At 47.3% G+C, this 13620-nt stretch overlaps 1 protein-coding gene across 7 annotated transcripts in view; it reads right to left on the bottom strand.

Moving 5' to 3' along the window:
- Window positions 1–13620, bottom strand: part of CTBP1 (C-terminal binding protein 1) — a 197522-nt gene that overhangs the window by 130441 nt on the left and 53461 nt on the right. Inside the window, exon 1 of one of the 7 annotated variants that reach the window (XM_054172376.1) lies at window positions 4169–4223. The exons of 5 other annotated variants lie outside the window; for them this stretch is intronic. In XM_054172376.1, coding sequence (XP_054028351.1) covers window positions 4169–4175 — 7 coding nt within the window. In that variant the 5' untranslated portion in view covers window positions 4176–4223. Of the gene's footprint in view, window positions 1–4168; window positions 4224–13620 lie in introns of those variants that run through there. One more of the 7 variants, XM_054172374.1, reaches the window with a different exon arrangement.

Below are 13620 nucleotides of genomic sequence, written 5' to 3'. Positions count from 1 at the left end.
CTCCAGGATGTTGTGCCAAAAGCACTGACTGTGAATGCTTCAGAACAATGTCCACATACTGAACATGGCACATCCCAACGTGCCAGATGGATCCGGCCTTACACATGGCACAGCTTCTGCCCTGAGGAAAAGTGCCAGATAGGAAACCTCTCATATCTCCTACCTCAACCTGTAAAAGTGAGAGAAGTTATGCAAAAAAGATTGCCCTCAGTCTCTCACCATTCTGCCAATGCTTCTCTGGTGCAAAAAGCTACTTGTGCCCCAAAGAGGGCCACGATGGGGAACTGCACCTTTCATAAAGCACCTCCTGATTTTCTCTGCAAGCCATCCCCTGCCACGCAAGGGCACCAACATCTTCTTTGTCCTCCTGTAAACTTGCTTTTGCTGAGATGCTTACCAAAATGTTACCAGACATCGTTCAGTGGCTCTGAGAGTTGCCAGGAGGGGTGAGTGGCAGAACACCAAATGCTGGAGGAAAATAAACCAGCAGAATAAACAGTGTTGCATGACCAGACAAATCTGGTAAGTGTAACCACATAAAATGCCAGCCCTTTGCTTCTGCCTGAAGCCCTCAGCCACATTAAGAGGGTAACCACTCACAAGCATGCAGAGGAAGAGGATCTTGAGGACACAACCCATTGCTCTGAGACAAACCGACCCCAAACCTTGCAAGGTCCAGCTGGATTCACTTATCTTATTGCAAGTCCTCAGCTTCAGGAAACAGACCTCTGTTGTCTCCAAAATAGCTTGTACCAGTGTATGCCAGACTCCAAATCCCATCCTCCTGGCATGCCACATGTGCCACCATTCCTGCCACCCTTCCACTGGCTCAGGTATTAGGGGGACATGGAGGAGCCACAGGGAGCAAGAAGGATGAGCTAACTACAGGTCAGGAACCTTGCTGCACCCAGCAGCTCACCTTCCTAAAATTACACTGAAAGAGGGGTTTGGGCTTAAAAACCATGCACATTTCCTGCACAAGCTTCCAGCAACTGCCCTGGCTGCCCGTCCCCCCCTTGCTCCCGATGCTTCAGACACGATGCTGCTGGTTTGGGAAGCAAGCTGGCTCCAGCGGGAACACCAGCCCCAAAGGCAGATGTTGTGTAAATTCATATTTCATAAACACAGTTAATTGTGACAAGAGGGCTATAAAAACCCTTGTACTGCTTAAATTATTTCTCCACTTAGAGCAACTCCACGAGCAGCCAGCGTTCCACACTGCACTGGCAGCTCAGCAATGACATTACAGCTCTGGCAAACTACAGATATAAAAATTACACATCTTGAAAAACTGCACATTATTTTTTCTTTTCTGCTGTCTTTTAACACAACCATTTAAAACCAAACATGCCATGCAATTGTCGTTAGGAGTTCTCCAATCTAAAGGCTGCTCGTGTTTGAACATGGAAATCGTGCTTCTGAAATAAACATTTGCTGCTATCGGGGGGAAGTGCTGCTCCAAGTCACATCCTGCAAAGCAGACACTGTTGCCTTAGAGTCTGCAATCCCTCACCTTTAGCAAGGGAATGTTCTCTCCATCCAACAAGGGCATGATAAAGGGAAAAATTAACCTTCTCTCCATCCAACAAGGGCATGATAAAGGGAAAAATTAACCAACAGGCTATCAACAGAACAGCTAGAGGATAGCTGCTAAAACTTGGATTCAGCCACACTGACAGGTAAAAAGATAGGTACTGCAGGGCTGGTTTTAATAAATCAATGATATATGCATTCACTGATGCTGACCCAAATTATTGGGGAGACAATAAAAACAACACACAAAAAAATCCCCAAGGATTTGAGTTTTACTTTTCTAGGCTCATTTCTTCTATTTTTTTCCCTTTAGGAAAAAGTATTTATGAAGAGCCTATTACCTGTTTATACCTGGAAAAGATTTGTTACCATGCATCTCCCTTTGCACTTATTAATATTTACCAATTTGCATGCCAGAGTAAGAAACAAGGCACCTGCAGCAGAGCAGCAACCTGATGAGCACAAAAGAGTAAGGGGAGAGTTAATCTGCTCTCACCTGCCTGAGTCAGCAGACAGGCAAGGGGCATAAAGGGGTAGGTCAGGTCTGGAGCACTCACACTTCTGTCACCACCATAAGCTGGCATCCCCAGCCTGCCTGGCTGCAGCTGCTTTACACCCGTGAGAGACCAGAACCTGCTCTTTTGGCTACAGCAGACTCCTGTGGGTATCAGCCAGGCACAGGCACTGTTCCTGTCTGTTTCCTCAGGATGCTTTGGAAAAGTTTATGTAAAGGATGAGAATCATACATGCTATTATGTAATGAAATCAAAAGACAACAAAAGCTTCTGCTTTTAATCAGTGGTTACTGAACTGGAGCTGGCTATGTCTAAAAAGCATGTATCACTTGCATAAATAAATAGCATTAATTTCCCAATTAAGAAAATACTTTAGATGCAGCTATCTACATTTCCCACATAATCAGGTATCCACAATCTAGTTTATACAGCATGCTCAGTTTAAGCCCTGAATATACACCACTTCAGGCAGCCCAGTGACTGGGAAGACAACCACACAGCTGCAAGCACGCAGGTTTGCCCCACTGGTGCAGCAGGTGATATTTCCATCCATCATTATTTCTTACAAAGATGGTCAAGCTGGCAGGGTCCTCTCAGCAGAGGGGAGACACCCATATGTGCAGGGGCAAGACGCAGGGACCTGGGCCCTCAGCAGCACAGCTTCTCTAGCTACCCTCCCACTGCCCAGGGGCTGCTCCTACTTGGTGGGGCCAGACCGAAGCTCTCCCCTCACCCCACGGGTCCCCGCGGCCTCAAAAGTCTTCAGCCCTACCAATAGGGCTGGGCATAAAGCATTCCTCTGTCTCTGTGATGGACAACGAAGAGTTAAGAGCATCACAAGAAGCCCAGGTGTGGACTATACAGACCTCACCACGGATTTCAACCCACATTACTGTGGAAGGCACCGCAAAGGCTCAATGTCAATCTCATTGGAAAGAAACATGGGGGCAGTGACTGCTCCTTGCTCAAATCAGGGATTTGCACCCAAAATCTCCACTGCTCGCCTGCACCGCAAAGCGCCACACTGATAGACCACAGGGTCCTGGGCCAGGGGGACCCGAGATGGCACCGGGCACACAGAGCCCGCGGTACCCAGAGACACAGCACAAGGGGGACTGCAGGATGCGTTGGAAGCTTGTGCTGTCTTCAAACAGATCTGTCAAAAAGAACTTTGGCCACGGACACCGCCAAGGAACTACAGCTTAGAAGGTGAGAGCAGCTCCGACAGGAGATGAAACACATAGAATAAGCACAGCTGGCTGTGCACAGCCTCGGGAAGGAGACGAGATTCGTCACATCTCTCACAACAGATCCCGTCACCAAGCACGTTACAAAATCATATAAAACCAAATTTGTCCCTGACCCGCCTAACAGATTAGCAAAACAGGGTAAAACCCGGGAGTATTCAACTTCATGTTTTAAATTTAACCCAAGCCAAGGACGTTCGGAAACAAGACGCAATCGGCCCCTTCCCCGGGAGCTGCGGTCCTGGCCGCAGGGGAAGAAACGGCTGAACACGGAGCACACCCACGGAAACGGCTCCCGATTAGGGCTCGGGATGTTCCGCAGGGATGCGGGCACAGCCCTGCCGGTCCTGGCGGCCCTTCTGCCACCTGGACCCCCGCAAACCTCAGCTCCGAGCACAGCGGCAGCCGCAAGCCCTGCGCGCAGGAAGCGGTTGCAGCCCCCGCACCCCCGGCAGCGGAGCGGGCACCGACCGGCCCCCGCCTTCTCCGGCTGCTAATGGCTTCGGTACAGCCCCGGCCTCGGGCTCTGCCGGGGGCACCCCGTGTTCGGCCGGTCCCGGCGGCGCTGGCCCTGCAAACTTTCGCGGAACGCGGCCCCTACATCCCCCACACCCAGAGCCGCTGCTGCTCCGGGAGCTGTACCCGAACACTGCGGGGTGGGCAGGGGCTGGGCACCGCCGTTGTCCCCGCGGCGCAAAACGCGGCGCTGCCCGGCGGGGCTGCGGCTGCCCCCGGCCCAGCCCCAGAACCCTGCCCGCCGCGGAGAACGAGCGGCGATGGCCAAACTCCGGAGAGTCCCCGAGCTGGGGCGCAGCAGGGTGCGCGCCGCGCGGGGCTCCGGCTGCCACCGCAGCGGCCAGGGCCGGCACCCACCTTGCATCGCCGCCGGCTCCACCGGAACCGCCGCCGCCGCTGATGCCGCTGCTGAAAATACGGGGCAGGCGGGCGCGACCAATCGGGGCGGAGAGCCGCCCGCACGCAGCCAATGGCGGCCGCCCGCCGCCGGCACGCAGCCAACCACAGCGCGGCTCGTTCCCGGCGGCGGAGGCGGGGAGCGGGGAATGTGCGGCGGCTGCGGGGGTCGGTGCGGGGCTCGGTGCAGCGGCCCTGCCCGATTCGCCCCCTCCCCACTTTTGCCTTTATTTTTCTATGCTTTTACATTTTATTTTATTTTCAGTCCTTCCCTCTCCCTCTTTCCCCCTCTGTTTAATTTGTTCCACTTCAGCCTCCTCTCCTCCCTTTTTCTTTCCTCGTTCCTTACTTTTCTGCAGTTTGTTTCTTGTTTGTTTTTTTCACATAGCCCCCAGAGTACTGGGGAGGTTCCTGAAGCTGTACGTTTAGGGTTTCAAACCACCACAACTGACCAAAAGCTTCGGGACCCACCAGGACCTCGTTCTGCTAGGTGGGAGAGGCTGCTCGGGGCTTGCAGAGCGAGCATTAGAGACCAAGGTTTAGAAAGCGCAAGGAGAGGCTCTGGAGCCCCCAGCACAAGAATAACACAAACCTGCCACAGTGGGTCCAGAGGAGGCCACAAAGATGATCAGAGGGCTGGAGCACCTCTGCTGTGACAACAGGATCAGAGAATTGGGACTGATCAGCCTGGAGAAGGCTCCAGGGAGACCTTAGAGCAGCCTTCCAGTACCTAAAGGGGGCTATAGGAGAGCTGGGGAGGAACTTTTGACACAGCCATGGAGTGACAGGACAAGGAGTGGTGACTTCAAACTGGGAAGAAGCTGGATTCAGATCAGACATTAGGAGGAAATTCTTCTCCATGAAGACGGTGAGGCACTGGAAGAAGTTGCCCAGAGAAGCTATGGAGACGCCAAGCCTGGCACTGTTCAAAGGTAGGCTGGATGAGGCTTTGAGCAACCTGGTCCAGTGGTAGGTGTCCCTGCCCATGGCAGGTGGTTGGAATTAGATGGCCTTCCTACCCAAACCAGTCTGTGATGCTGGTACATACTCAGTGCAGGACTCGAAGCAGCTCCCAGGGTGCTGAATCCAGCCCTTAAAGGACCAACATGAAAGCAGCACTGCCGCAGACAAAGCTTTGGACTGTATCACCACTGTGACATTATTAGCACAGTAAATTTTGTTATATTTTGTTATATATGGATTGTCCAGGGAGGTGGTTGAGGCCCCAGCCCTGGAGGTGTTTAAGACCAGGCTGGATGAGGCTCTGGCCAGGCTGATCTAGTGTGAGGTGTCCCTGCCCATGGCAGGGGGGTTGGAACTAGATGATCCTTGTGGTCCCTTCCAACCCTGACTGATTCTCTGATTCTATGATAAGGTCCAGCAGTCTGGAAAATAAATACCTGATTTACTAAAATAATAAAATACTGAAGGCATAGTCTTTTACATCAAAATTCATTAACATTTGTTCATGGAAATGAACTTTTCATCCAACAGGACTCATGACTGCCTGGGTACTGCAGCAGAAAATTATCAACTGTGGAGGAAAAGATTTTAAAAACCCTGCATTTACTTTTGTTTTTTCCAGTCAAGTGCCTCTGACAATTCCTAAATTTAATGCAAACTAAAATAATGAGGAAATATTTGCCCCCTTTCTCTGCTGCTGTGCTCCTCTTGCCCTCATCCCCAGCATTTCACATCATGGGAGCTGCTGAAAGTTCCTGCCTCACTAGGCTGTGTTAATCACTCGTTCCCAGCCTTGGACTCACGCAGGGTGATAGAGGCAATGAAGTGATCAAGCCTGTATCAGCCCAGGTCGTGGTGGTAATGGCCAGGAGAAAGCTTTTCTCCTGCAAATCAAGCACAGCCTGTTTCTAAGGTGCCCCAAGAGCCACGAGCTCTGTGGCGCTGCAGCTGCTGACAGGCAACCAATAACTGTGACAAATTATACATGCATGGCATCTGCAGCGATCGATAAAGTGACTCACCAAATTCATAAAAGATAGATCACAAAGCATACATTTTTATTAAAGGAGAATTCCACGATAACCAAGGACTGGGGATGCTCCCAAGCATAAGATTAAATTACATGCTGAGCAAACCTGGCAGCTTGTGATAAACTGCAAGAACTGCGGCCCAGGAGCTGCTGACACCCTCCAAGAGCACGTTCTGGAAGCACAACAGAAAGGAACAACAGAAACAAACATCCCTTGAAGTGCTGGCTGGAGAATTCCCTGCCACAGCTACAATAATTACTTTCCAGCCTTCTCCTTGCTTTGTCATTTATTCCTTCAAATATACTGCTGATTTGAGTGTTACAAGGAAGAAAACCAGATTACAGAATCACAGAATCAGCCAGGCTGGAAGAGACCTGCAAGATCATCAAGTCCAACCAATCACCCAACCCTAACTAATCAACTAGACCATGGCACTAAGTGCCTCATCCAGTCTTTTCTTGAACACCTCCAGGGACATTGACCCCACCACCTCCCTGGGCAGCCCATTCCAATGGCCAATCTCTCTGTCTGTGAAGAGCTTCTTTCTAAGATCAAGTCTTAACTTCTCCCTGGTGCAGCTTGAGACTGTGTCCTCTTGTTCTGGTGCTGGTTGCCTGGGAGAAGAGACCAACCCCCACCTGGCTACAACCACCCTTCAGGTATTACCAACATAGTGGGGGTTGCACCAAATGAACTCCTTAAACTGGTCAGAATCCAGCAGTCACCATGACTGGAGTACAGATTGCCAGCGTGTTCAGGGTGAGGAAAAGTTACTCCACTGTACAAGGCAAGCGTCCCACCTGACACAGGGACACCGCTCACTGACGTGTGATGCCTGCTGAGTGGCCTGCAGCATTTGCTTGAACTTGGGGATACAAGGAATGCCATTGGACCAGCAGCTCTGAAGCTGCACCTGTGGCATTTTCCACCACTGAGAACTGCACCAAGGAGAGCTTTTCCAGCCTCCTGGAAAGGTGTCAGAGCAGCCTCCCATGGAGGGAGATAAAGCATCTCCTAACAGCCAAGGTGAATGCTCTTGGGCCCAAGCCTCAGGCTGCAGGACCCTGGTGAGGTTATGGCCACATTCATACATGTCCCACATGAAGAATGTGAAGCACTGAGACCCTGGTAAAGTTCACAGTTTAGGAGCTTGTGTTCCTAAACATCCCCAGAGTCCCCTTCTGCCGGCTGCCTCTGCCACACCAACAGCATTAGGAGGCTGTCCTAAAATTAGTTCTAAGCTCTGTAAGGCAGCTGTGTGGTGCTCACAGGCAGCCCTGCAGGGCTGAACTCCTGTCAATATTCCAAAGATTTCCTTTCTGGAAAGACACCCAGCATTTCTGGGAAGCTCCCTTCCCTTGCTGTGAGCCAGGCAGTGCTTTACATCCATCATGTTAAGCCACCTTCTGAAATTCCCTGGATTTCCTAGCTAAACACAGGATTACAAGATCTTGCCTATCTTTTGTTGGTTTTTTTTTTCCCTAGCTAATAAATAATGGAATCTGAACTCTGAAATGCTGTCGTGGAACCAAAATCAAATAGAGCCCAAGTAATATGAACACAATTTTTGTTTATACTAGCTCCATTATGAACTGGCTTCCTCTGGTAAACAAATGACATTTAATAATACATTAAACACATAAACAGGAACGGATTTGAAGTTGTAATTCCATCAGCTCTGCCTCATGCCATTCATCTTCTCAAAGGCCATCTCCACATTTCATCTGATCGTGTACAGAACATTTTTTTTTCAGTTAATAAATAGCCATGGCTCTTAAAATGCCTTATTGCTTGAGTAAGCTGCTGTCCCCTAACTAGGGCAGCCTAGAGCAGGCTAAAAGGAAATCCCAAATCTATTCTCTGGCATTTTATTAGCAACTGGAAAGTTATTATAAAGTGTTCTTTCCTTTCAGAAAGAAAAACCTTCACTCAGAAAACACACCCAAATGTTCCCCCCTTACAAACCACCATTTATCCAGTATTTTACACCCTTGCAGCACAGCAGTCATTCCATTTCCTAAGCAAGCCCCCACGCTGCTGCAGATCTCTGCAGCCCCCAAAGCGTGCCCTGAGCTGGCAGCAGTGCCTGCTTTAGAGGAGCAAACAGGACCGGCCTCAGAATCACACCCACCACCTCGAGATGAGGCAATCACATTGGCTCCTACCAGAAATCCCCCTCCCTTCCTCCCTCCCTCCCTTCCTCCCTCCTCCCCTCAGCAATTATTTAACTTTCAGAAATAGATGCCACACAGATGACGAGCCACAATTACAGACATTCCTCCCTGACATCAGGGTTGCACACAGGCATGTCAGTTTTCTGGGGTTGGGTTTTGTTCTGTTGCAAGAGTAAAGATCTTCTTTTTTTCACTTACAGAGAAAACTCTGAATATTGCACATGCACATTCACATGCAACTTCCTACTTCACAAAACTCAGCTGTAACTCACTTAGAAGAGATGACCTTCGAGCCTTCTTAGGTGAGCAACTGATCCAAGTCATCTAGAAATGACTACCTGGGAGCCCACTGACTTCCTCCTACATTTTCTTCCTTGAAGTTTTGCTGCTTTTAAAGCCTATTTGTGCATTCTGTTGTGGTGACATCTTTCATACACTCATTACATTGATTCTTCTCTTAACATGACACATTTAGCCTGCATGTAAAGGGACATGTACCATAGCAGCTATCTACAACAGGCTTTCACTCCAGAGCCAGTTGTCTTGGGTAAAGCTGTGAGCATCCACCCTTTCCCCAGGTAAAGGGAATGGTTTGAATGAAGAATTGAGTGCTGCTGGTATCATAACACATCTCTTAGACACACAGGGCTGAGAAGGGTTTGCCTTGGGATATGACAGGAGCTGTGAGAAATAATTCCTTGCATGAACTCAAGCTTCCTTAGTAAGGAAATCCCTGCATTTTTTGACACCCCTCTCCTTGGAAAGCTGGAGTGGACTTTGGGTGCTCTTCCACCACTCAGAGTCAGTTTGGCATTTGTTGGTACCATTTTTCCTCCTGTAGCCATTGGCTTCCAGCTCTTTCACTTCTGCTCCATTCTGTACCGCTCCAAGGATCAATATTCTCTCCCCCTCACATCTCTTACATGATAGTCTCTTCACTCCACTCACTAAATTGTTCAGAAGTGATGTCTGCTTGCACTGACAGAGCAGAGAATTCTGTCCCCTTGTTCTTCTGCATATTACAGGGACTGCTAAAGCACATCCCATGATCATCCAAGCCCCATTTATCTATAATGAGGATCTGGTTGCAAGTTCCTACTTCACTAAACTCAGCTATAACTCACTTAGAAGAGATGACCTTCGAGTCTGCATTTTGAATTGGATTCCACTGCTATTAGCCCAGTTTTCAATGTCATCTCAGTTATTTCTGTACAATATCCTGATTCTCTTCTATATTTAGGATGCCTTCCAATGCTGTCATGGCACAGCCCCTCCACTGATGCCAGATGATCCACATTAGGCATGTCAGACCCAGTTCTCCACTGGTGACCCTTCTGGCACACCACACCTTTCAGTAAAAATACTATTTCATTTTGAACAAGGCCTGCCAGTGGATTTATGCAGGAAGAAAGAATTCTTCTTCAGCTCAGTTTTTCCAGCTGCAACCACTCTGCTTGCTTTGTGGACCCCTTCATAAGCTCTTTGGATCACAGGTAGCAGAGGCTATTTAGTCTCTCTGGAAGGACAAAACTGTTCCATTTGGAGAAGAGAAACCTATTTTTCAGTGAAAGGGATGTCTGTTTTCAGAGCTGTCTGAAATGCAGAATACAATCCACTAAGTGAGGATTCCAAAAATGAGGTAAAATGTGCAATAATTCACATCCTTCATTGCATTTTGCACTCACGTTCTGCCTATATTAAGGCTTCTTTGTGCAGCCCATCTTGCAACACGAGTAAGAATAGAGCAGTTTTGATGGGTAAATCAGAAACAACAGCTTAGGCTTTATTTTGAAGACTGTCTGTTCCTATCTGCCTTTTTGGAAGGGTTTAATAGCCTTCAGAAGCTCTAAAAATGGGTCTGCCAAAAAAAAATTAATAGGCTTAACCATTTTTAGAAGCACTGGCGATCGATATTAAGGCTTCAAAGTAGAGTGTTTGCCTGTTCTTGATGCTGCTTTCTGTGAAGACAAGCCCCCTAACTCTACAAAAGCAGCAACTGCTACAGCAGACTGAACTCTTCCACACTCTCAGCCATCAATTTCAGTCCTTTGCTAAAATGTACTGAAGCACAAACACCTTTCAGTTTACTAACACACACTGGACCCAAGTTAATTTCTGTGTGAATTTCCCTTTAGCTTGCAGGAGCATTTGATGATGGACCACATCACCTAAACTCCAGATACTGTGCAGTAAAGCAGTTTACTACCTTTGAAAAAGGAGATAAAGCTCAACAGATATCTGCATTCATTTTTTTTTCCACCATTAAGCTAACAAGAAGGTGGCAGAAGAAGCTCAAATGGGCTATAAATGTCCTCCAAAACACTCTGCAGTATGGCAGACGTGGTCCAGGTGACTCTAACAGGAGTGTCCATCCTTACTCCTCCTCCAAGAGACAACACCACTACAATCAGCTGCTTACCAAGTGCCCTGTATGTTAACTTGAAGTTAATATCTAAACTGTGTTTTGTACCCTCTTTTGGGACCATGGACAAAGAGAAGTGTTTTAACTCAACCCCAGCCATAAATCCTGGTGGCATCTCCATGAATGAGCCTACAATTGAAGGATGAGGAAGAGCAGCTTCCATCCTGTCCTAAAGAATTATATAGTACTTGCAACACAAATTATTTGACCAAGATTCCTTCTTATTTAATCACTAAAAAAAACAAACCACCAAACCCATAATTTTTATTCTAAGACAAATTTGGAGTAGTTGAAGAAGCTACAAAAGCTAATCTTGGCATGGCCAACACTTAGCAAGGGTTGAAAAGCAGCAGCTGTTCAGGAAGAAACCAGTTTCATGTTGTTTAAACTGGAAAGTCCCTACAAGAACTAAGCAAACATCCTTATCCTTTCCATAACCCCAACTCTTGAAGCCAAAGCAGGAAAACAAACAAATATGTTCAAAGAGTGTTTTGTCATTTGGTAGCATCTCCTATCTGTGACACTCAGAATGTTCTGGGTAAACTAGGAGGTGCTGTTACTGGTTTGTGAAGAAGCTGGAACAGTTATTTCAGTCCACACTACGCAACTCAGTCCCCACACACAAAAACTTCACAGGGTGCCCTACACAGACACTGAGCAGCCCATTTAATCTGCTCAGTGTCAAATATCTTAGAACAAGAAAGCAGCAATCATTAAAATAAAAATAATCACAACAAGGCATGACCAAAATTTTAAGAATAGAATAGAATAGAATAGAATAGAATAGAAATAGAATAGAATAGAATAGAATAGAATAGAATAGAATAGAATAGAATAGAATAGAATAGAATTGAATTGAATTGAATTGAATTGAATTGAATTGAATTGAATTAACCAGGTTGGAAAATAACTTTGAGATCATCGAGTCCAACCTATCACCCAACAGCATTTAATCAACTAAACCATGGCACCAAACACCCCATCCAGTCTCTTCCTAAACACCTTCAGTGGTGATAACTCCACCACCTCTCTGGGCAGCCCATTCCAATGGGCAATCACTCTCTCTATGAAGAATTTCTTCCTAACATCCAGCCTAAACCTGCCCTGGCACAGCTTGAGAGTGTGTCCTCTTGTTCTGGTGCTGGTTGCCTGGGAGAAGAGATCAGCCCCCACCTGGCTACAACCTCCCTTCAGGTAGTTGTAGACGGCAATAAGGTCTGCCCTGAGCCTCCTCTTCTCCAGGCTAAGCAACCCCAGCTCCCTCAGCCTCTCCTCAGAGGGCTGTGCTCCAAACCCCTCCCCAGCTTTGTTGCCCTTCTCTGCACACGTTCCAGCAAGTCAACATCTTTCCTAAACTGAGGGGCCCAGAACTGGAAAAGTAAAGGGCTGATTAATGGCAAGCAGCAGATGATGATGATGATGCAGGAATAACAATTAATCTGAATGGAAATTACTGCATTTTGTGCAGAAATGCCTTTGCAGACCACGATGGAGGACAGAGACCTTCCAAGACTGACTTCCATGGGACCTTGATAGGAAATCAGGTCATATCCCTTCCTTTAAATGCAGCACTAAGACTTGCTGTGGTAAACACTTCACATGTCCATAAGCAGCAGCAGTACCAACATCAGTGATTATCTAACAGCAATAGTGTACAGCAATAGATTTTTATTTCTATTAATAAATATTACAACTGCTGTGCCTGAATAATTCCTGCACTGTGCCTAGAAAGACCACACCTAAGCCTTCTAATTTGTCCAACAGTGCAATGAGAACAACACTGTCATGCCCCAGTTAATATTTCAGACGTGAAGTGTCATTACAATGGTAACATCTAATTTGATCACAGACCATCAGAGGAACCAAAATCAAGAGAAACTAAAAGTGTCAGCTACGCCACTCATTTTCCCCCAAACTCTTTTAAATCAAGTTCTCACTGTAGAGCTCCTCAGTGATTTCATCTGCTGAGCTCAGTCTATTTTGAACCTGACACTTCCCCTGACCTCTCCAGGAGGAAATCCCACCAGCACACAACAGTGGATTTGCTGTTCCTGGAAGAACATGTAACTGCATCTCCTTGCCCTTCCCAGCAGTACATCGGGACATGCTGTCCCTCTGCATGTCCACCTGCAAGAGCATCCCACCCCACCACCAGCTTTTAGCTTAAAGGTTAAGATGCATTTGCTCCCAAGCTTGTCCTATTAAACTTTTTTTCCCCCTGATTAATGGCTAGCTGGCAATAAGTTTGCACTTTTTTAGTGATTTATGTATTGCAGATTACAAGTGTCCTGCTGAGAAGCACATATGTAATAAGGGCTATTTCTATTGTCATGCTGCTCCTTGCCAAAAAAGCAGGGTGAAACCCATCTGTTGTATTTCCTGGCTGAGGTTAGGCAAGAAAAAGGAGACTATGCAGCACTCTGTCACTGCAAATGATACTGAGTACAACAGAGCTTGGAGACGGAATCCAAAGTGCTTACTCAGGGCGGGCACTCTGCCTCACTGATACTTGCCTGATACACACAGATGGAAATCCATATGAAATAGAACAGAAGAAATAATGCCCAGGAGATATGCAGCTCTGGAATGTGGCCAGGCACTCCTTGAGATAAGAGCTAAAGTAGAGGCTGAAGCTTCAGAAAACTATTTCTCCACATGTACCTTCAAATATGCAATTTTTTTTTTGTACCAAAGCTTTTCATTTCTGCCAGTTTTATAAATGAAGTGACTGAGACCAGCCCTGAGACTGATAAGCTGCTCTTGAAAGGATGCATCACCCCCTATTTTTGTAGATGCCTGCTAGTTACTATTTGCATCACATCC

Source organism: Dryobates pubescens, chromosome 23 (genome assembly GCF_014839835.1).
Source record: "Dryobates pubescens isolate bDryPub1 chromosome 23, bDryPub1.pri, whole genome shotgun sequence".
Taxonomy (NCBI): domain Eukaryota; kingdom Metazoa; phylum Chordata; class Aves; order Piciformes; family Picidae; genus Dryobates; species Dryobates pubescens.
The sequence above is the reverse complement of the archived record's forward strand: the minus strand, read 5'-3'. Positions and strand labels throughout refer to the sequence as shown.